The sequence below is a fragment of the Trachemys scripta genome, chromosome 20 (assembly GCF_013100865.1).
Source record: "Trachemys scripta elegans isolate TJP31775 chromosome 20, CAS_Tse_1.0, whole genome shotgun sequence".
Classification (NCBI taxonomy): Eukaryota; Metazoa; Chordata; order Testudines; family Emydidae; genus Trachemys; species Trachemys scripta.
This window is the reverse complement of record NC_048317.1, coordinates 18,285,769-18,306,809: the sequence shown is the minus strand read 5'-3', so window position 1 is coordinate 18,306,809 and position 21,041 is coordinate 18,285,769. Positions and strand designations below refer to the sequence as shown.

The 21,041-nt window shown below is 52.3% G+C and overlaps 2 protein-coding genes across 5 annotated transcripts in view; one reads left to right on the top strand and one right to left on the bottom strand.

Annotated features, from left to right (window-relative positions):
* EYA3 (EYA transcriptional coactivator and phosphatase 3) overlaps positions 1-5,941 on the top strand; it is a 133,264-nt gene extending 127,323 nt beyond the window's left edge. For all 4 annotated transcript variants that reach the window (XM_034753752.1, XM_034753753.1, XM_034753751.1 and 1 more), the window contains one exon: positions 133-5,941. In XM_034753752.1, coding sequence (XP_034609643.1) covers positions 133-213 — 81 coding nt within the window. In that variant the 3' untranslated portion in view covers positions 214-5,941. The remainder of the gene's footprint in view (positions 1-132) is intronic.
* A 277-nt stretch (positions 5,942-6,218) lies between these two features.
* Positions 6,219-13,360, bottom strand: XKR8 (XK related 8). The gene is made up of 3 exons (XM_034753755.1): positions 12,931-13,360; positions 9,942-10,138; positions 6,219-8,356 (listed from the first exon to the last, which is right to left on the bottom strand). The coding sequence occupies exons 1-3, from the start codon at positions 13,245-13,247 to the stop codon at positions 7,626-7,628; spliced, it is 1,245 nt and encodes a 414-aa protein (XP_034609646.1). The 5' UTR covers positions 13,248-13,360; the 3' UTR covers positions 6,219-7,625.
* Between the last annotated feature and the right edge of the window lie 7,681 nt (positions 13,361-21,041).

Below are 21,041 nucleotides of genomic sequence, written 5' to 3'. Positions count from 1 at the left end.
TGGTGGCCCACTGTATGCTAGGGCCTGTCAGCTTTGGGACTGCACTGTCAAACTCGACCTGTGCTCTTTGATGGGACTGTGTGGAGATGGATAGCTGTTCTGTAACAGTGGTTTTGTAACTGTCTGTTGCAGCACAACATGCCCTTCTGGAGGATCACGAACCATGCAGACCTTGTGTCCCTTCACCAGGCCCTCGAGCTAGACTTCCTGTAAGAAGCTGAGAAGAGCAAATGTAGCTCCTTTCAAGCCCCTCTCCAGGAGGGGCAGAAATCTTGTCTATCTGGGAGCTTTCTTTTAACCTTGATGAAGAAATGTAGCTTATGCAAACTCTACAGTAGGAGGTGACACCCAGTCACTTCCTCAGGAGCACGGGTACTGCCAGGTACAAAGGGGTTTACCCAAAGCAGCAGATACAGTATAGCTACAGTCTTTAATGATTCTCTGTTTTCTAAAGAAGGGAATGGCTGAGGTTAAGGAGCTCTTGTTGGTAATCTCCAGAGATTCACTGTGCATATCCTTGTGGTAATATAACAACAGCAGACTTTTGTAAGATCCCTCTCCCATTCTAACCAACTTAATTATAGACCCCACAGTGAATGTATAGACATTATTTTTATAGAAAAGAGTCTAGCATCTGGGGCAGGGTTGAACTTTCCCCATCTTGCAAGGCCAAAAAGTCTGTTAATTTTTCATGGGAAATATTAATGAAAATGACAAATATACCTCTGTCACTGTGCAAATGAGCCCCTCCCCCGCCCTGTCTGTTCAGAAGAGTTAATTTAGTGCCATTTCTTTAGATTGTTTTGTTCCAAGGCAGCTTCACTGAATAGTAACAAGGGAGAAGGGCATGTATCCGGGACTTGTAGTTCCCCGTATAGGAAAAGATCGGCTTTCCTAGTGAACACTTGGGTCTCTATTCAGTCACCACAGACCCCTTCCCCTGGGCCCTGTCTCCTAGCTAAGAATTACCAATTTCTAGCCTCGCCAATGGCCAGTGATTGGGACTACAGAGTGATGGGCACTATAGGAACATGTGCTGTATTTCATTCAGCACTGCTGATGTGGTGGGAGGTTCTTCACTTGGCCACCAGTGATTTAAGGCACAATTATTCTTTCAAATTATATTAGGAAAAGAAATGTCAGTGGGCTTTCTGGGCTGTTTCTTCCAGTTCCATCCGTGTCCATTAAGTTCCTGTTGGCAGAATCAGGTTCAGTTGCTTGGATTTCTCTTTCCACTACGCTACAGCCCCAGTTACACCCAACAAAAATCCATTTGTCAGTGGAATTCTGTTTTCTAGGACAACTGAGACCAAGAGCCACTAGCAATGAGTGGAGACACTCACCCATCCACCCCCACTGCACCCAGACACGGATTGTAGCTACATTGACCTTTCTGCTAGGGCGTAAGTGACATCAACTCCCAGTGAGAAGACCTGTATCTTAGCACCACCCTGCTCAGTACCAGCCATGTGTTAGACCTTGGAGATTGTCACCTCCAAGTCAGGGGCTTCATGTCAGAGGCCAGTTCCAGTGTTAGCTGCAGGGCTTTGTTCTGCATAGCTCTCCCCATCCATGTGAAATTCTTCTGCCTCTTTCCTAAGCATGGGCCAAGGCAGCACCTGAACATGTAGCTACTCGGAGGTTCCTGTGTACAATGTAGGAGCCTCTCATGCCCAGCAGCAGCGCATCTTCTCTGCTGTTCGTGCTCAGCTGGGATACGAAAGGTTTGAGGTATCCAGAGGATCCCATCTTTAGACATCCTGAGCTCCCTAGACAGCCCTTGATCCCTGATCTGGAACCTATAGAGGGGATGGTCTGGGAAGCTCAGCACTTCACTCCACAGAGCTACGCACTGAGAGGGACACTGAGCAGCTGCTTGTTTTGGCCATAGCTACCAAAGTGTCTCTCCTACTCCCCCATGCCATCAAGCTCATGCATGTCTAAGGAAAGTGTCTGTGCCAGAGACACTTTCTAAGAATTCGGCATTATGGCTAGCACCAGCTCAGCTGCACGGGTGTTGGCAGTGCTGGAGCCTCCTGTGGAGAGCCCGCTGGCTGCTGCCACTGTTCTAAGCACTGTCAGCTCTGAACAGGGTCAGGAGAAACAATGACTGAAAAACTGGTGGCAAGCAGGTGGCCTCTCTAGACTAGGGCTCCCAACCCTGCTAACCCTGGGACAGCTGGATGGATTTGCTAATCTAGGCAGAGCCAAAGTGGTGAGAACTGGGAAAGCATGGAGGTCTCTGGATTTCAGGTATATTTAGATCTTTGACCTCCTTGATAAAACAACAAATAAGCAATGTCCTCTCCCAACTGCCAAAGGGAGCTCTGGGACTAGGAGCCTGCCTTTCTTGTAATATCCACTCACTAGGCACTAGCTTTGCACTCTGACCTTAAGCTGATATACTCCAGAGCTGGGTGCATTTGTAGCTGGCTCCCCAGGAGACTTCTTCCATGTGTTTAGTGCCGTGTACATAGAAACCATTCAGTCTGGGAAGCATCTTCCCTGGTAGAGAATCTGTGACGCCAGTTTCAACAGTGAGTAGTTACTTTATGGCTCATTATATGGGAATTGTCCTAATGTTTGGAAATACGTCTGTATTTGTAACTACTGCTCTGTTCCCTGCATTGGCAGCCTGAGGGAGGCTGCCTGGTCATGTAGTGTTCAGATACACTAGCGTCTCTTGCTCGTGTTGCTGCCATTACCCCAGTGAGGTTTACACACTGACATTGGGAGGAGACCCCATTGTCCCTGCTCTTCCTAACATGTTGTGTACTGGGGGAGAAGGACTCGGGGCGGGGTAGGCATGCACTGTATATGGTGGTGCCCCTGTGTTTGGGGAGGCTAGAGGAGTGTGGCGAGGGGTGTCCTATGTGTGACAGGAGGTCCTGGAGTTGCCCTGTTCTCAGCTCCTTAAAGCACCTGTTCGTAAAATAAAGCCCATAGAAGGGTTAGCTACTACATTAACCACTGAGAATGGAGAGGAGCCAGCAGGAATTTAGCCACATGAAAATGCATAGTTTCCAAAGACACAGATGCTGTGTGCGTCTGAAGATGAGAAGTCTACTTTGGATGATCGAAGGAGAATCCGTTCTGGTTTCCATAAGCATCTCTCACTGGTGAGGGTCACTAGCTGGCCAGAAGCTCTCTTGTAAACATGCTTGAGGCACTTTGTCCTGTGAAACTGAGCCTGTTTGGAACATGTCATACTTTAGTGAACTTAACTTGGGATTTGAAACCTGTGCCTTAACCTTGGAAAACTCCCCCTTCACTTCAGTCATTGTACAAAGTAGAACTGCAGGGGAGCCCTGCCTTGGGGGGGATCCCCCGGTGCTCGTAGTGAGCGTAGAAGCCAAGGTACTGAGCAGTCAGATAGCTGGCAGGCTTTGCTTTGTGTTTGTTTACTTCCGATTATTTTAAGGAACCTTTAAGATCTCAGCAAAACTGAGTGTGAAACTATTGCAGCCAGTGATATTTCTTAGCAATATTTATACGATGTCTCCTCGAATGTATGTAAAATACTTTTCTACCAGGAGGTTGATGGTACATTTCTGTGTTACATTAATAAAGGTTAACCTGGCTGTTTTATTCTTTCCACGGCTGGCTGCATTTGTGAGACTTGTCCCTTCGCTAGGGAGCTGGCAGGCGTGGGATTCTCTTCAGAAGAGGATTGTTTGAAAATGCCTGCTGTTTTGTTGCTTTTTGATTATTTTTCGATTTGATTGTAATTTAAGCGGCACAGCCCCCTAAGATGCTCCCTCTGAGTATTCCTCTGCCCTCCAGGCTGAGTCGGTAAAGTCTGTGTCCTCAGCTTTGCTGTAGCTCCATTACTTTAAAAACCAGCCTGTTGATGCTTGCTGGTTCCCAGTGCCCTGGCAGGGCTGCATTACCCCTTTGTACTCGAGTATATTAGCAAACAGGTGGTTCCCTCTGGACCCGCCAGATGCCTTACACAGAACCAGGTGTTGGTTGCAGTGTATGTATGTGACTGAGGGCATTAATGGCTGTGGATTCCGTGACCAGTCATGTTCTGTGAGATGGGAACTGTCCTATAAACTGGAAAAATAAAGTCTATTTTCTGTAATAATTGCTATGGTCTATTCTCTGAAAACCTGACTGTCACATCCCCGCCCAGCAGGAATTGTGCCCTGACAGGGATGGTGTCCCTAGCCTCTGTTTGCCAGAAGCTGGGAATGGGCGACAGGGGATGGATCCCTTGATGATTCCCTGTTCTGTTCATTCCCTCTGGGGCACCTGGCGTTGGCCACTGTTGGAAGACAGGATACTGGGCTAGATGGACCTTTGGTCTGACCCGGTACAGCGGTCTTATGTTCAGTGTAAATGGCACTAAAGCCACCCAGCTGGCTTTAAAATCCAATATGACAGCCCTGGAGCTGATTATAGGCCGGGGAGAATTCTGAACCCAGCCCTGGAGGGGCCATCTCTCAGGGTGAATGAGGAGCGTGCTGTTCATGGTTCATGCAAGACTTTTGCCTCTGTGCTGTGGCTGCCGACATGGGGTAGTTCTTGCTTGCTGCGTGGGCTGGACAGAGAACCACAATTGCTCATGCCGCAACATTGATGAGTTCTGTGACTTACGTGGAATTTTTTTGATGTTTAAATTGTTTTTATTTTTAAAAATAAACCTGTTTAAAATGAAATCTAAATTTAATACAAAATCTGTTACAGCCAAAACTTCTTCTCTCTTAAACATTTAAATAAAAAATAACTGCTGAATCCATGAGCCTCTAGCAAAACCTTTAGGTTAAAGGCTGTTTTTCTGTAGAAAGAAAGATGTTTTCCCCCGATTCTAACTTCTGAGGTCAAGCTTTATAAATATGGCACAATAGGTCTGGAGCTGCGTTAATGGCTTGATCCTGTGGGGGACCTGGGGATGTGCCACTGGGTGCAAAAGACCCAGTCTCTGACTCTAGGATATGCCATCGTGTATCTCGTCAGGATCATCCATTGAGCTTTCTCGGGGGTGGGGATCTCATACTCCTTTTTTATAGCTTGTCCCTACCTGAGCCCTTATGGCCTCAGTTCTCAAATTATGAATATTTATGACTCCATCCGCTATGGACACTTATTCTCCAGCTCATGAAAAAACACTGATCTGCCTAGTAACTCCTAGCCCTTGCTTCTGAATGGGGCTGGGCACTTCCAGTAAATGGCCTCGCGTGTGTGCACAGACATCCACTAACTTCTGAACTGCCTCCCTCTGTCTCTAAACAAGTGCAATACTGCAGTGCAACAGGCATGTGGGTTACACAAGCAGAAGTCTTGGATTGCTGTTAGTTCTTTGGGCGGGCAGGGAAGTTATGTAACGGGAGAAGGAGCAGATTGTGCAACCAGAAAGGAGCAACACCAGTGTCAAAACTGCACTGGGAAGAAGGAACAACATTCTTGTGTGCAGCCTTAGTTCTGATTTCAACAGCTGGAAACGGGGGGAGAAATAGCTACCATGGCTGCAGGTTGTAAAAAAGACCCTATTAGAATAGTTTTGAGAGATTCCCGTACCTCTGGGTAAAAAAAAGAACACGTGCTGAATGTAAACAGTGCACCAAAAAGATGCAAGGCACACCGATCTTGGTATATTAACTTCTGGCTCCATCATCTGTTTTTAACAAGCATAATTTCAACAGTCTTTGGATTATATCAGAATGGCCTTTTTGGTTTACTTGGTCTGATTCTCTTGCACCTGTTTATAACATGCTTTCTTTATTGAAAATAACTCGCCCTGCTTTCCATGTAAATTCCCAAGAAGGCAAAGTTTTAGACCAATTATCACAACATCTGAAATAATCAGTGTAATTCACTGACCAGTTAATCCCTCTCTTTGATTAAATCATTGTTATAAATGTGAAACATGTTTTGATAAGACATTTATGTAAAACAACTTTTAAGGTAGTTTTGTTTAATAAAAATAAATTTTATATTGTTTTGTTTGTTTAAATTCCAGTTACCATCCTAACAAAGCTTGACACAAATGAGCAAAAAGTTATTTAGTAAATCACCATTTAACATACTAAAAATGTACAGTTAAGAATCTGACAATATTAAGCTGTATAACTGCTTACATAAATGTATATCGTTGTAGTGTACTCTCTGAGGTAGCAAAAAGATGTTCCAAATCTAGTGTCAAGCCTCTATGGGGTTGTAAGTCAACATGTTTATCTCACTTCCTTTAGAAAATGACTGACGCACAAATGGAGAAATTGATTTAAATAATTGATTTTAATCAATCCACCCTGTTTTGCACAGGCCAGCTGGGAGCAGTACTTGTCCCAGTCCAGTCTAGTGTGCAGTTACCCGCATCCCCACCTGGGTGGGCCCAGTCTCAGTGCTGCCAGTTCATGACGTTTTCCCAGGCATGTGCTTTGGGCTGCAGCTACCCGGCAGTGACACAAGACGCTCCAGGCCGCTAGCAAATTTGAGTCCTGCCTGAGGGAAAAACCCCTTCTGAGTGTCTGCCTGACTCATTTGCCCACCGTCTGGGGCTCTAGCAACCCACAGTCATTCTCATAGGAGGTATGGAAAGAGGAGGAAACAAATTACTCCACAGCCAAAGACAGCACCCCTCTCGCCTGTGAATAAGGGGACAGCGCCTCCACTCCTCCCCCACCCATGGGCCTGAAGGACGGTGTGGAAATACCGTGGGTCCATGCAGGGTGGGTGGGGAAACCCCCCCCCCCCCCAGGTGCAGGGGATGTTTCACCAGTATGGGCCATGTGGGGAAAAGGGTTTCCCTCCCTTGCCCCACAAGGCACATCTCCTCTGTAGACCCACAGCTCCCTGCCCTGCCCCTTGGGGTGGTGTGAGAGTGGTGGGGGTGGGGATAGGGCTGAGGCTGTGGGGGAAGCTTTTGATCTGGATTTCCAACCCTCCTGCACAACACCAGATGGGTGGCTACTAGGGGTGGGCGCTCAGGGTCACCCTGTACTGCTTGGGCATAGGGGGCAGGTGCCACCAACAAGTCGTCCATCCTGGCCTTCAACTCCCTCCCACCACACTGTTTCAGCTGGTGCTGACCTTTTGCAGCTGGCTGGAAAACCCTCCAGCAGTGCCATGGGTTACCCACTACTACAGGGAAGCTTTGAAATCAGCAACAAACAAGTGCAGGGAAATCCCAGACAAATGGAAAATCTGGCAGGTCCTGCCAAGAACAGCACACAGTTTCCCATTGAACTCTGCTGAAACAAAGCAGGGGAGAGCCTGGCAGGGAAATGGGGATGGGGCTCAACAGGGCAGTGGGGGGAAACGAGCAGGAAGAAGTGAGGAGTTTGCTGTAGGGGAGCAGGTCCCGGGGCAGGGGCCTGACAATAAAGGGTTAACAGGCTGCTGAGCCCACTCGGCAGCCAGCACTCTTCTAGCGGGTTTCTCCCGTGACACTTGCTGCATTGCCTTTCCCACGGGAAGAGCCAGCCCAGAACAGGGGTCACAGCTACTAAGTGCCAGTGCTCTCGGCCCGCCCAGCTCTCTCCAACCTCCTCTCCCTGCCACAGCTGCCCTTTCTGTAGGTGTGGTGCTCGGGCCCTGGAACACTGGAGCCAGGTCTGGAATGGGATCCCCCAGCACAGATCCCTGAGGTGTAAATCCCTCTGCCTGGAGCAGGACAGCTGTGCTCAGAGAGACATGTCATCTAGGACACCATTCCCCCAGTTTTGTCCGGCCTGCAAAGAGACCAAGAAGTGGTTCTGGGACAGCTGGTACATTCGTCTATTCACGGGGGCTGGCGCTGGGCTAGCTCGGAAATGGGCTAGTCCTTCTGCAGTGTCTACTTCATCATAGCTCGCCTGGCGCCGGGTCTGCAGCGTGGGGTGGAGCCACTTGTAGTAGGTGATTCTCAGCAGCAGCCCGAGCACAGAGCAGACCAGAGCAGCGAGAAGCACAGGGAGCAGATAGGAGCGCTCACGCAGAGGGGCATTGTACCAGAGCCAGGAGCCAGCGAGGAGCACACTATCCACCAGGATGAAGCCATGATAGATTGCGCTGCGCTGCCGCGTCTGCCCCTTGGCCACGTTGAACCAGCAGAAATATAGAATCACGGCCACCGTTGCCCTGTAGAGCCATTCCCGCCTGGGACACTCCATGAAGGCAGTGTCCTGCAGCCAAACCCAGAGGAGCATGGCAGTCCAGATGCCCAGGAAGTGCAGGCCGATGTAGCACGGGAAGAGTGTGGCGAAGAGTGCGACTGCCAGGACGCGGGGGCAGAGGAGGAGGAAATTCCACAGAAAGTAGATGGTGGAGGAGAGCGGGCCCAGCTCATGCTTGTCCAACAGGAAGCAGCGGAGGGACTGGTGATAATCCAGTAGTGACCATGCCACGCATAGGGAGGCAGTGCAAATCCCAAGCCCTATGACAACAGCGGGAGAAAAGGTCACTGGGGAACACAGGCAGTGGGGGCAGCTGCATGGGGCATCAGGCAGTGGCTCAGGCCCTGGGCAACAGTGACCAGCCTGGAGAGGTGCCGGCTTCACCCCAACCAGGCCCTAGATCAACAAACAAAGCCCACTGCTCTCAAGGGCCCCCCAGCCAGCCCAACAGGACGGCTCTGTGTCACAGCTGCTCTCAGGTCCCTTGCACACCTCGCTCGCCTGCCCCACAGGTCTGCGCTGAAACACGCCACTTCCTGTTTCAGGGAGCCCCAGAAACGCTTAAGAAGTACCCAGCCACAGGCCAGCCCTTATTCTATGCTCTGCGCCCTGTGAGATGCCTGGAATGGTCGTTCCCCACCCCCACAGGGCAGCACCAGAAGAGAAGTGCAGGACTTCGGGGAAGCCCTCCTTGGCCCGGATGCCAACAGCCGGGGGGGAGGGGCCCGGGGGGCACCATGGGGCTGGGAGGATGACTCAGCCATCTCCATTTAGGACCGAGTCGGGTATAGCCACAGGACCTGGGCCACAGTGACAAGCCTCTGAGGCCAAGGCCAGAGGCACCCTGCTACTTCCTGACTATGGGAGCCCAGCCTGGAGGGAGGGATTGAACCAAGCCTGATTTGTTCCGCCCCCTGCAGCCAAGCACTAAACACTCAGGGGAAATCCTGACCCACTGGAGTCAATGGAATAGCATCTGGCCCTCAACTGAGCTGGGGACTCAGGGTTGGCCCAGTTTTGTGTCCCACTGGGAAGCTCTGAGAGCCAATCAATCTCCAAGGGCACTGCCCACCCCACATGTGCCCAGACGCAGGGAGATGCCACGCCTGTACCTGGCTAGGCACACGGCTCCATGGGCCCAACACACCCCTTTCCCAGCTGAAGCAAGGTCTCAGCTAAATGCAGGGCCCTGCTTTGGCCCCTCTTGTTCAGTGTGTTCTGCCTACCACCTCCCAGAGAGGATCCCTCCCCATGGGCACCAAAATCCCAACCCCTCCCCTCTTCTCAGAAGGCTGCTTTGCAGCATCTGAGATGGGCACATTAGCATGAAATGGAAACACCTGCGACTAGGTAACAGTCCAGTCTCCCAGCAGCCAGAACCCCCTTCCTTGCAGCACAGCACATCCCAACCTCCCTCCTAACGCTGCAGGGTCTGGCCAGAGGGCGTCCCAGGTGCAGAGCCAATGCAAGCAGAAGGTACCGAGCCTCTAGGGATTCACCGCCTTGCTACACTGGGCAGCTTTGTAACTAGAGCCTGGCCCTGCACGACGCTCAACCCCAGCTCTGAGCTAATGCGATGCCTAGCAAGAAATCCCCCAGGGCTGGGACCACAAGACACTGTGGGCAGGAGGGGTCAAGCTACATTCCCAGGGAGAATCAGCACCTCCCCAGTCTGACTGATGGGCTCCAGAACAAGGCCCAGCTCTCGTATCCTTTAGAAGCCAGAGCTGAAGAAGCTCAAGGAATTGTTCCCTTATCCAACTCACCCACTCCTCACCAGGTGGGTCTGTGATAAGGAATCCCCAGTGCCCTGCCCCCACCATGCCCAGGAGCTGTGCCACTCACCCTGGAAAAGCTCCACCTTGTTTGTATGCAGAACAATGGAAAGAGCAAGCGTGAGCTGAGGGGTGCTCTCCAGGAAGGTCTCAAAGAGGCGCAGCATGCTGATGTCGTGGGACAGGAAGACAGCGTAGCCTCGCTCCTGCTGTGGTGCAGTCTCTGCCCTGCATACTCGCCAGCCCACCTTCAGCATACGGAGACACCTGTGCAGACATTACGGCCCTGCCATGAGAGGCTGCTCTACACCAGGCAGCACCTCAATGTCACAAACACAGCTCTGTCTGTCCGTCACTAGGGCGTGGGATTCCAGAGCCAGCCTGCCCTCAAGACAGCTCTAAATCTGTGCTGGGCAAAGTGAATGGGACACTCAATCATGCCCTTCACGTCAAGGGAACTCTCATTTTAATCCCCAGTACCTGCCTTTCCCTGACATCTATTATGGACAACTATCTATGTCGCCAGTCAGCATTCATGATATGGACGCTACAGAGTGTATACTAATGCCAGGGTCCCACAGCAGGTTACGTTTCCTGCATGAGTAACTTCAGAGTGTCACTCATTTGGGGGGCTTTGGGCTGCGTTTGACAGGCTGAGATCTCACACTCACTTGTCAAGTCACTTTAGGCCCAAAGTTTAGGCTGTATTAATAATCCACCATCAGAAGAAAGAAATCCAGGGGCGTCATTTTCTCCCCAGTTCCAATGAAAACAATTTTTGGTTTGAGTTTAACATTCCCCTGAAGTATTTGCAACCAAAACACTGCAGTGAGGAGCACTGCATAGAGTGACCTGAAATCCACTAGAACCGGACCAGAACCAAAAGAGAAAGTGACTTGTCTACTTTCCTTGTCCCAGCTGAACAAAGCACAACCCCCAGCAATCAGCTGAAGTGGTGAACAGCAAACAGTCCGCCCAGTTTTAACAACCATAGGTTCAAATGCAGGAAATGACATTGCTTTTTACACACAGGATACTGAACCTGCCGGTGGCGGCCTGAAACACAGCCCCAATGTGCAGAGAACCCTGGGAACTTCAGCAGTTTGTTTCTGTGCCCTGGGCAGAGAATGAATGAAACACTCCACCAAGAGAAGAACATGGGGTACTGCCAGAGGCAGTGCTGGAGAGGGACAGGCCCACATGAGCCCAGCGCAGCATTGAGGCTGTCTGCATCAGCCTTTTCTTAGTTACTAGCTCTGCAGCACCCCCTGTGACCTCAACAACTAGCGTATGGGGGCTGCCAGCAGAATACCCAAGCAGATCTAGGAAATGGGATGGTGGCCTCTGAGTACTGTCTACACTAGCATTCCTGGTGCTACTACTCCCAGCAGAGCAAAACCAGCTAGCAAAGGTGGGACATCTTAGGGGAAATGGCTGGAACTGACAAGGCAGCTGCAGTAGCTTAGGTCTCCTCTGCACCAGAAAACAGCACAGCTTCAACAACTAGGTTAGCTGAACCACTGCTCTCTGCGCTTGCCACTGGACTGTACCGGTGCAGCCAACCCCAGACCTGAGGTCGTGCAGGCGAGGCCTGAGGGAGCTGAGTGTGTTTCACACTTAGGCCTAGTTCAAGCAGAAAAGGTTTGCTGGTATAACTGTGCCAGTGTAGCTATACGAGCAAACCCTCCTCCTGGAGGTATAACTTCTGCTTATACCAGTTCCACAAGCAAAGTCATCTATACTGACTAACGCACTTTTATATATTCAACCACGTCTAGACTAGGTGATCTGCCGGAATAGCAGTGCTGCAAACAAATCCACCTCTGCCTGACATTGCTACACCTGCAGAAGTGTAAGGGCCTGTCTATACCTAAACGCTGCAACGGCACAGGGTGCAGCTATGTCACTGTGGCACTTAGTGAAGACACCAAGGGAGAGCTTCTTCATCACCTGTCCAAGAGGCGGTGGCTATGGCAACAGAAGAGGTCCTTCCATCAACAGCACTATCTACACTGGGGACTATGTCGCTCTCAGGTGTGGGAGATCCACACCCCTGAGGGACGTTGTTATACCAATATAAGTTGGTAGTGTAGACCAAGCCTTACTGTAGACCTGGCCTCCTTGTGCATGCTGGGAATAAAGACAAAAACATGCACTGTTTTGTATGCGTTAGCACCAGGGAGTCACACAGTTCTGACGTTTCCTTATGTTGTCACCTATTGCAGTTGCCCCTCCGCAACCAAGCCCTGCCACCTACCGAACAAGTCCCTGACCAGCACATTAATATTTGTATAATGGAGGGGCACCAAGGAGGGGAAAATGAACAAAATTACGTTGTCTTTCAAAATCAGCTTCATCTGGGACCACAACCGTACAGTGCACTAAGAATTACTGAGGGGCCTCGCTACCAGGCAGGAATACAGGTGCCTTGACTGTGCACTTCCACACCCTCGCTCTTTGGATTTCAGTTGAACCTTAACCCTGAGTTTGTAACAGCTGGTATGGGGATAATTACAGCCGTATTGTGATATTTTAACCCTTTGGTTACTGACATGTACTCAGCCTCAACTCCTGTGTAGTGTAGTTTTTATTTGTAAATTATAGTGGGAAATTCAAATCTAGCCTATATGGAGCAGGCTACCTACCCATGGAAGTGACAGCAGCTGTGATGATGAAGGGCAAGGCAAGGCGAAATGTGTCTTCGCACTGGGGAGAAGGCTGCGAAGGCAGAGCACCAGTGGCACAGGGAAGGTGCTGTTGGATGTGCAGACCAGTCCAGCACCTGCCACCAGGCTAGTGTTGCAGTTCTGAGCCAGGGGAACAGGTAGGGGTATTCCCACCCACTTGTGCCTAGAAATTACCATTCACTCTGGCACCATTAGTTTCCTCCCTCCAGGATCTGTGTGTGCCCAGCAGCAGGGCCTGCAGGAACCTTCTGGACCCCTCTCTAGTTGAGGTCAGCGTGAAGGACAGGTGGCCCTGGGCTGCAAGATCTCAGCAGAGGGTGAGTTACTGGGCAGGGGGCACTTAACCTGCACTCACCTCCGCAGTGCCCTTACCTGTAGAGATAGCCCAGCTGGAAGAGGTGCACCACAGCCAGGCAGCAGCAACTGGGAAGGTCCTGCTCGATGTTGTCCGTCTGGTACCAGGCCCAGCTGAAGAACTGCATGGCCAGGGAGGAGAGGCCCAGCAGTGCCAGCACCAGCCCCCCCCAGAGACAGTGCCCAGCCTGCATGTAGCTGGAGGCCACCCACAGATCAGCGACCAGGTCTACCAAGAAAGCAGCAGTGCCCAGGACGGCGAAGAGCAGGTCCAGGTACCGGTAACGAGGGGATGAGGGCTGGGGGCCACCAGAGCCATGGCCTGACCCTGCCATGGCACAAAGGGGCCACAGCCCCACTCTCGCTGCACAGCCCTGCTCTCTGCCTGCTGTGCCCAGAGCCGGAGGGGCCGGCTCGTACCACCCCCCCCGGAACCCGGCTGCCCTGGGACCTCTGCTGCCCTGGGGAACCCCCCTGAATCCCCTCCTGCCCCTTGAACCCTTCCCCCTCCTCCCTCCGCTCCGGGCTCACCCCGATCGCTCCCCGGCCCCACAGCGCCGCACTAGACAAGTTCCCGGGCCGCGGGCGGCAGCGGCTTGTCCGGGGGCGGAGACACGAGGGCGCGGCCGAGCGGCCACGGGGCAGGACTTAGGCCGCCGCGCAGCCCAGGCCCGACCCCGACCCTCCAGCCCGGAGCTCGGCGGCGCCCGGGCAGGAGCGCGGCCTGCAGGGCACGTCCGGCCGGCGGCTCCCCAGCGCTGCCGGGGCGGGCGGGCGGGCGGCGACCTGCGAGCCCGCGGGGGAAGCTCGCCCCGCACAGCCTGGGCTCAGCGAGGGCCCCGGCGCAGCGCGCCTGGCTCTCACCGCCCCACCGTTAGTCGCAGCGGGGCTCGGGCTGCTTCGTAATGATTGAAATCTACCCGCCAAACGTATTGAAACGACCAGGGGACGCATAAGACACGGGAGAAAAGGCGTTTAAAATGCTCAAAAACCTTGTCTTTATCTTTGAATTATGCATTACGTTGTTTTTAACGCCCAGGAGTCTGGGCCATCTGCATATTAAACACCAATATTTTCCTCCTTGATCATACAAAGGGATAATGTCACCAGTGCAATAATCAGCTGGATTGGTAATAATCTCTCTGTCTGGGTAAAGTTACTGGGGCAAAACATTACCCCAGCCCGTAATTCATCTCTCTTCAGCAATACTCATGGGTCAGTAGAGCTGTTCATTATTCCGTTTTAACTCCAGGCAAAGTATTTGGATGATAAATGCATATTTTAAATTAATTTCTTCTAAATATTCATAGTCAAGTGTTTTCATGGCAAACAGCATATTTTCCTTGACAGCAGTGTTGTAGAAAAATGGCACAAAGTCTACATCTTACAGGGAAGTTTTGACGTCTCAAACGGTGATAAATTTAATTTCAAAGAAAAAAAGACAGGGTAAGAACACAGCGCCACCACATTTTCCTTGCAGCAACTATTAATATCAGTATTTTAGGGGATACTGCAGGCACAGCAATGAACATTGTCAACCATGTCAATTTTCAGGAAGTGACTTCATTGTAGTCTCCTAGACTAGGGGTGGGCAAACTTTTTGGCCTGAGGCCACATCAGGGTTCCAAGACCAGAGGGAAGGCTGTGCCCCCCAAACAGCCTGGCCCTCGCCCCCCCCTCCCCCCCCCCCCCCCCCCGCCCCCCCCCTGCCCCCCCCACCCCCCCTGCCCCCTCCAACCCCCCTGCCCCTGACACACACACCCCGGACGCTGCCCCTATCCAACCCCCCCTCCCCCGCTCCCTGTCCCCTGACTGCCCCAACCCCTATCCACACCCCCGTCCCCTGACGGGCCCGCCGGGACTCCCACGCCTATCCAACCCCCCCCCCATTCCCCATCCCCTACCACCCCCAGAATCTCCGCCCCATCCAACTGCCCCCTGCTCCCAGTCCGCTGACTGCCCCCCACCACCCGCTGCCCTTATCCAACCCCCCAACTCCCCACCCCTTTACCATGCCGCTCAGTGCAGCAGGACTGGCAACCGCACCACCCAGCCAGAGCCAGCCCTGCCGCCGCGCTGCCCAGCAGGAGCTCGCAGCCCCGCCGCCAACAGCACTGGCAGCATGGCAAGCTGAGGCTGCAGGGGAGGGGGAAGAGCAGGGGAGGGGCCGGGGGCTAGCCTCCCCGGCCAGGAGCTCAAGGGCCAGGCAGGACGGTCCCATGGGCCAGATTTGCCCACCTCTGTCCTAGACCTTGCTTTTTTTTTACATTTCCGCGTCCAGGGGGCAAGTAACCGTCTTTTACAGCAGTACAGAGTCAGCCCCACATCATGCACCACTTTAAAAGAGCCAGTAGTACAGTTAGGAGGCCTTGGATTTGACCAGTTAACATGTATTCATGCAGAACCAATATGGCCAGCTCAAGGGTAGTGACAAAGACCAGGAAATCCCTTGTCGATCTTCTGAGATTCATAAGAAATTGTTAGTCTCTAAGGTGCCACAAGTACTCCTGTTCTTTTTGCAGATACAGACTAACACGGCTGCTACTCTGAAATCAGTTTTATAACTGTTTGCATTGTTAGATGCATATAGCCTCAAAAAAGAAGGAGTCCACTTGACCATTTACATGTGGCAGGTGGAATAAATACTGTGATTGTGCTCAAGCATGGTTGAACGTGCCTGGTGATAACGGATCCATTGCAGAATCATTTCAACAGCACCTGTCAAAAGAATTTGATGGCATCCCCAGTGACACGGGGTTCCACCTCACCTGCTATAGGTATTTTATAGACAAGCAGTGCAAAGAGTGCAAGAAAATGCTGTGCTCAGCATTTGATATCACCGGGGAAATGGGATGATGCACAGTCTACCTCTTCCAGCACCAGCTCCACACCTTTGTCCAGGCCCAGAAAGACACTTCATTTAAGATCTGGCCTCCCAGTTTGTGCATCTGGACCAGTCCCCCCAGCCATCTGTGGAGAAAGAAGTGGTTCAGGACTATTTAGAAAAGCTGAATGAGCACAAGTCCATGGGGCCGGATGCGCTGCATCCAAGGGTGCTAAAGGAGTTGGCTGATGTGATTGCAGAGCCATTGGCCATTATCTTTAAAAACTCGTGGAGATCGGGGGAGGTCCCGGATGACTGGAAAAAGGCTAATGTAGTGCTCATCTTTAAAAAAGGGAAGAAGGAGGATCCAGGAAACTACAGGCCAGTCAGCCTCACCTCAGTCCCTGGAAAAATCATGGAGCAGGTCCTCAAGGAATCAATTCTGAAGCACTTAGAGGAGTGGAAAGTGATCAGGAACAGTCAGCATGGATTCACCAAGGGCAAGTCATGCCTGACTAAAATAATTGTCTTCTATGACGAGATAACTAGCTCTGTGGATGAGGGGAAAGCAGTGGACATGTTATTCCTTGACTTTAGCAAAGCTTTAGATACAGTCCCCCATGGTATTCTTGCCAGCAAGTTAAAGAAGTATGGGCTGGATGAATGGACTATAAGGTGGATAAAAAGCTGGCTAGATCATCAGGTAGTGATCAATGGCTCCATGTTTAGTTGGCAGCTGGTATCAAGCAGAATGCCCCAAGGGTTGGTCCTGGGGCTGGTTTTGTTCAATATCTTCATTAATGATCTGGAGGATGGCGTGGATTGCACCCTCAGCAAGTTTACAGATGACACTAAACTGGGAGGAGTGGTAGATTTAGTTGGGGATTGGTCCTGCTTTGAGCAAGGGGGTTGGACTAGATGACCTCCTGAGGTCCCTTCCAACCCTATGTGACAAAGTTCCTCCTCTATCTTGGTGAGTCCTGCGCTTATTGGCGGATTTTCTTGCCTCAGAGATTCACCAGGTGGGTTGGGGAACAGCCCAGAGACCTTCCCCTCTGAGAGAACCCACAGTCCAGGTCAATTGGGAGGTTTGGGGGAACCAGCTCGCCTGAAGGTATCGAGGACTGCCTCCACCTTCTCCAGGTGGGTTTCCCAGTCTGGGGTATGAATGACCACATCGTCCAAGGAGGCAGCAGCATAAATGTTATGCGGGCGTAATAGCTTGTCCATGAGGCGCTGGAAGGTAGCTGGGGCCCCATATAGTCCAAAAGGGAGGACAGTATATTGAAAAATACTCTCTGGTGTAGAGAACGCAGTCTTTTCCTTTGCGTCTTCTGCAAGGGGAATCTGCCGGTACCCCTTTGTCAAGTCTAGGGTAGTCAAGTACCGAGCATTACCCAGACGGTCCACTAGCTCATCTATGAGGTATGCGTCGAACTGGGATACTTCGTTTAGTCGCCGAAAGTCATTGCAAAATCTTGTGGTGCCATCAGGTTTGGGCACCAGCACGATTGGGCTGGACCACTGACTGTGGGATTCTTCGATGATCCCCAACTCTAGCATTTTTTTTACTTCTGCTTTTATTTCCTCCCTTTTTGCCACTGGCACCCGATAGGGCTTCATTGTTACTCGGGCCCCAGGGTTCGTGACGATGTGGTGATATGTCTCGGTCGTTCGACCCGGTTTTACTGAGAACACATCTTGGTTCCAGAAGATCATCTCAGACACCTCATTCTTCTGGTCTGGTGTTAAATCGGGAGACACTCTCACCTGTTTGGAAGGCTTGTTTTCCTGGGTTAGGTCTTTTTGGGCCGTTGTGCATTCCTCTTGTGCATGCCAGGGTTTCAGAAGGTTAACGTGATAAATCTGTTCTTGTTTTCTGCATCCTGGCTGCCGCACCTGGTAGGTTACTTCCCCCACGGGTTCAACCACCTCATAGGGCCCCTGCCATTGGGCCAGAAGCTTGCTTTCTGCCGTGGGTACCAACACCATAACCCGATCCCCTGGTTGGAACTGTCACACTTTTGCCTGGCGATTGTAATGGGTTCGCTGGGCCTCCTGTGCCTTCTCCAAATGTTCCCGTACAATAGGGGTAACCCGGGCTATCTGGTCTTGCATCTGCATTACATGCTCTATTATATTTCTCCCCTCATTGGGTTCCTCTTCCCAGATCTCTTTGGCGATATCTAGTATGCCACGGGGGTGACGCCCGTATAATAACTCGAAGGGGGAAAACCCAGTTGAGGCCTGTGGTACCTCCCAGATAGCGAACATAAGGTAGGGTAGTAGGGTGTCCCAATCCTTCCCATCCCGACTTACCACCTTCCTTAGCATAGCTTTGAGGGTTCGGTTAAACCTTTCTACCAACCCATCAGTCTGTGGATGGTAGTCTGAAGTTCTCAGGGTATGTATATGGAGCAGCGTACAGAGGTCCTTCATTAGCTTCGACATAAATGGGGTTCCTTGGTCGGTTAATATTTCCTTCGGTAGCCCCATTCGGGCAAAGATCCCCACCAGCTCTTTGGCTATAGTTTTAGAGGCCGTGTTCCGCAGGGGGACAGCTTCTGGGTAGCGAGTAGCATAGTCCAAAACAACAAGTATATATTGGTGGCCCCGAGCCGTCTTCTCCAGGGGTCCCACTAGGTCCATGGGTATTCGCTTGAAGGGGACCTCTATGATGGGAAAGGGTACTAAAGGTGCCCTCAAGTGGGGACGGGGACTGTGCAGCTGACACTCCGGGCAGGAGGCACAGTACCTCCGCACTTCTTCATGTACTCCGGGCCAGAAGAACCGTCATAGGACTCATGCCAGGGTCTTCTCTACCCCCAAATGCCCCCCAAAAAGATGAGTATGAGCAAGACTTAATACAGCGTTCTGATGTTTTTGAGGTACTAGGATCTGCTGTACCTTCTGCCCCTGTACTGGTGCAACCTGGTATAAGAGATCCTTCTTCATTATGAAGTAGGGTCCTGGTCCCTGGGTTTTTTCTTCCACGGGGACCCCATCTATTTCAGTCACCTCCTTCCTAATGTTGTCATACCTTGGGTCTTCTGCCTGGTCCCGTCCAAAATTTCCTCTCCCAGGGCTAATCTGCCCAAGATCTAGGGGCCCAGTCTCTGTTGCCGCTACTGGTTCAGAAGCATTAGGGTGGGGGTCAGACTCAGGTGCTTCTCCCTCCTGCGTGGCCTCCTCTTCAGCTGCGTGGGTCCGCCTATCTACAAGAGCGACCCTCTGGCTTTGGGTCAGTATTCAGGTTCCCAAGGCCTTAGCTGCCCTTCTTTCCCTTTTTGTCTTTCTACCTGTAGTAGTCTCGGCCGAGGTTCGGCCCTCAGCAGGGCTGTGGGGTATACCACCGCCTCGTTCTAGTCCGCCGGCAGTCCTGGCCCGGCGGCAGTCTGGGATAACAGACACACGGTTAGGGGGCTCATGCCCGTAAGCAGGGGCTGAGCCAATAGGTCTGAAAAGAGCCCCGAGCCCTCAATCAGGGCGGGGCAGTAATCACGCAGTCTGGGCTCCGGCCCTCAAGCAAGGGCTGAGGCAATGTCTATAGCAGCCCAGGCCCTAGGTCAGGGCGGGGCAGCAAGCAAATAGTCAGTCAGAAACCCAGGCATTTAAGCAGGGGCTGGGTCAAGGTTTGTAGCAGGTCCCAGCCTCTCTAGGCCAGGGAAAGGGGGGGAGTCTGCCACCCAAGGGGTGGGTGGCAGGGGGGACGCAGGCCCTCCCACTCCACTGCGTCCCAGCCCGGGGCTCTAGTAGCGGCGGAAACCCGCTGCTGTCAGTGGGGATCCTGGCCGCAACACACTGACATCAGCTCTGGCAGTGCAGCAGCCAGACTGGGATCGGCTGCCCCCGGGCTACTTCCACACTTCCCCTCGTAGGGTACCTGGGCCGTCCTAGTGTCCTAGGTGCTCTCCACCAGCATCGGCTCCTCAAGGTACCGGGCAAAGGGCAGGCTTGGCTCCTCCTTGGGGTAGCTGGCACGGGGCAGGCTTGGCCACTCCTCCTCAGGGTAGCGGGCGAGAGGTAGGCTCGGCAGGCCTGGTAAGTCAGCAGGCTGGTTGTGGCCTGCAGCTGTCTCCCAAGCGGGAGCTCGGCCAGAGACGTCTGCTCTCTCCACCGGCGTGGGCTCCACTGAGCTCTGCGAACGGGCTTTTATACTTCCGGGTTGGCACCGTGATCTCTGAGGGGCGGGTGCCGGACCCGGTGGCTCCGTCCACCTAGGGGAGGTTCTGCCCTCAGCGGGACTGTGGAGTATCCCACCGCCTCGCTACACTACCCTGTCTGGGAGTGGAGAACAAATCTGGGGATATTTCAGAGAAGATTGGGGGTTGACAGTCTGCTGTGGATGCCTCATCAATTTTAGGGTCCCCATCTTTCTCCAATTCTCCTACTGGGAGTAAGTTTCCAAACCCTGGGAAGTCCCTCCCTATGAGCACCGGGTATGGGAGTTTAGGGACTACACCTGCTGCTACCTCAGTAGTGTTCCCTTGGATCTCGATTTTTACTGGGATGGTGGGGTAGTAACTAAGTGTCCCATGGACGCATGTTATCCCCATACATTTAGCCTGCAGCAGCTGACCACGCTTCACAAGCTTCCCTGAGATAAGCGTGATAGCACTCCCCGACTCAACCAGTGCCGTGATCCCTACCCAATTTAGTTTCACTGGTCTGGTATACATATGTGGGGTGAGTGAGACCCCCACAAGGTGGATTAGGGAGCATGGATCTGCCCAGTTCCCCAGGTTACACTGCATAGGCTCCTCAGCATTGGGACATTGTGCAGCTATGTGTCCCCACTCCCCGCAGACATAACATCTGTATGGAGCCCTAGGCGTTCCCCGGTCTCTTGGTTTGGGCAGTCTAACATCACGATCCTCTTCTCCCTCAGTGCGCTGATTCTTTGTGGCCACTAATGGGCCTTCAACCTCTCTCTTTTTCCACCTGGGCCCTCCTGGTGGCCCAGTCACCCAAACTTTAGGGCTTGGTGCTGCTAGTTTAACCTGGGGTGCCTCTTCCTTAACTGGTCGGGTCAGCTCCCTCGCTGTCCTTTGCCTCTCTACCAGGGCGACAACCTCATCATAGGTGGGGGGTTCATTCTGGATTACCCAGGCACGAAGGTCTGGTGGTAGTCCCCTCATGTATCGGTCGATGACCAGAACCGCTAGTATCTCTTCCGGACTCTGGGACTCTATTTGCAACCACTTTCGTGTGAGATGCATGAGGTCATACAATTGGGACCGTGGGGTTTTGTCTTCCTGGTACCTCCAACTGTGATACTGCTGGGCCCGCACTGCTGTCGTTACCC

Bases quoted from the DNA above. Each gene is read 5' to 3' on its own strand.
- XKR8 (XM_034753755.1), bottom strand. From the start codon at position 13,247: ATGGCAGGGTCAGGCCATGGCTCTGGTGGCCCCCAGCCCTCATCCCCT. The intron at 10,139-12,930 runs GTAAGGGCACTG...ATGTCTGCACAG, and splicing joins CAGCTGGGCTATCTCTACAG to GTGTCTCCGTATGCTGAAGG. The intron at 8,357-9,941 runs GTGAGTGGCACA...CTGTTGTCATAG, and splicing joins CAAGGTGGAGCTTTTCCAGG to GGCTTGGGATTTGCACTGCC.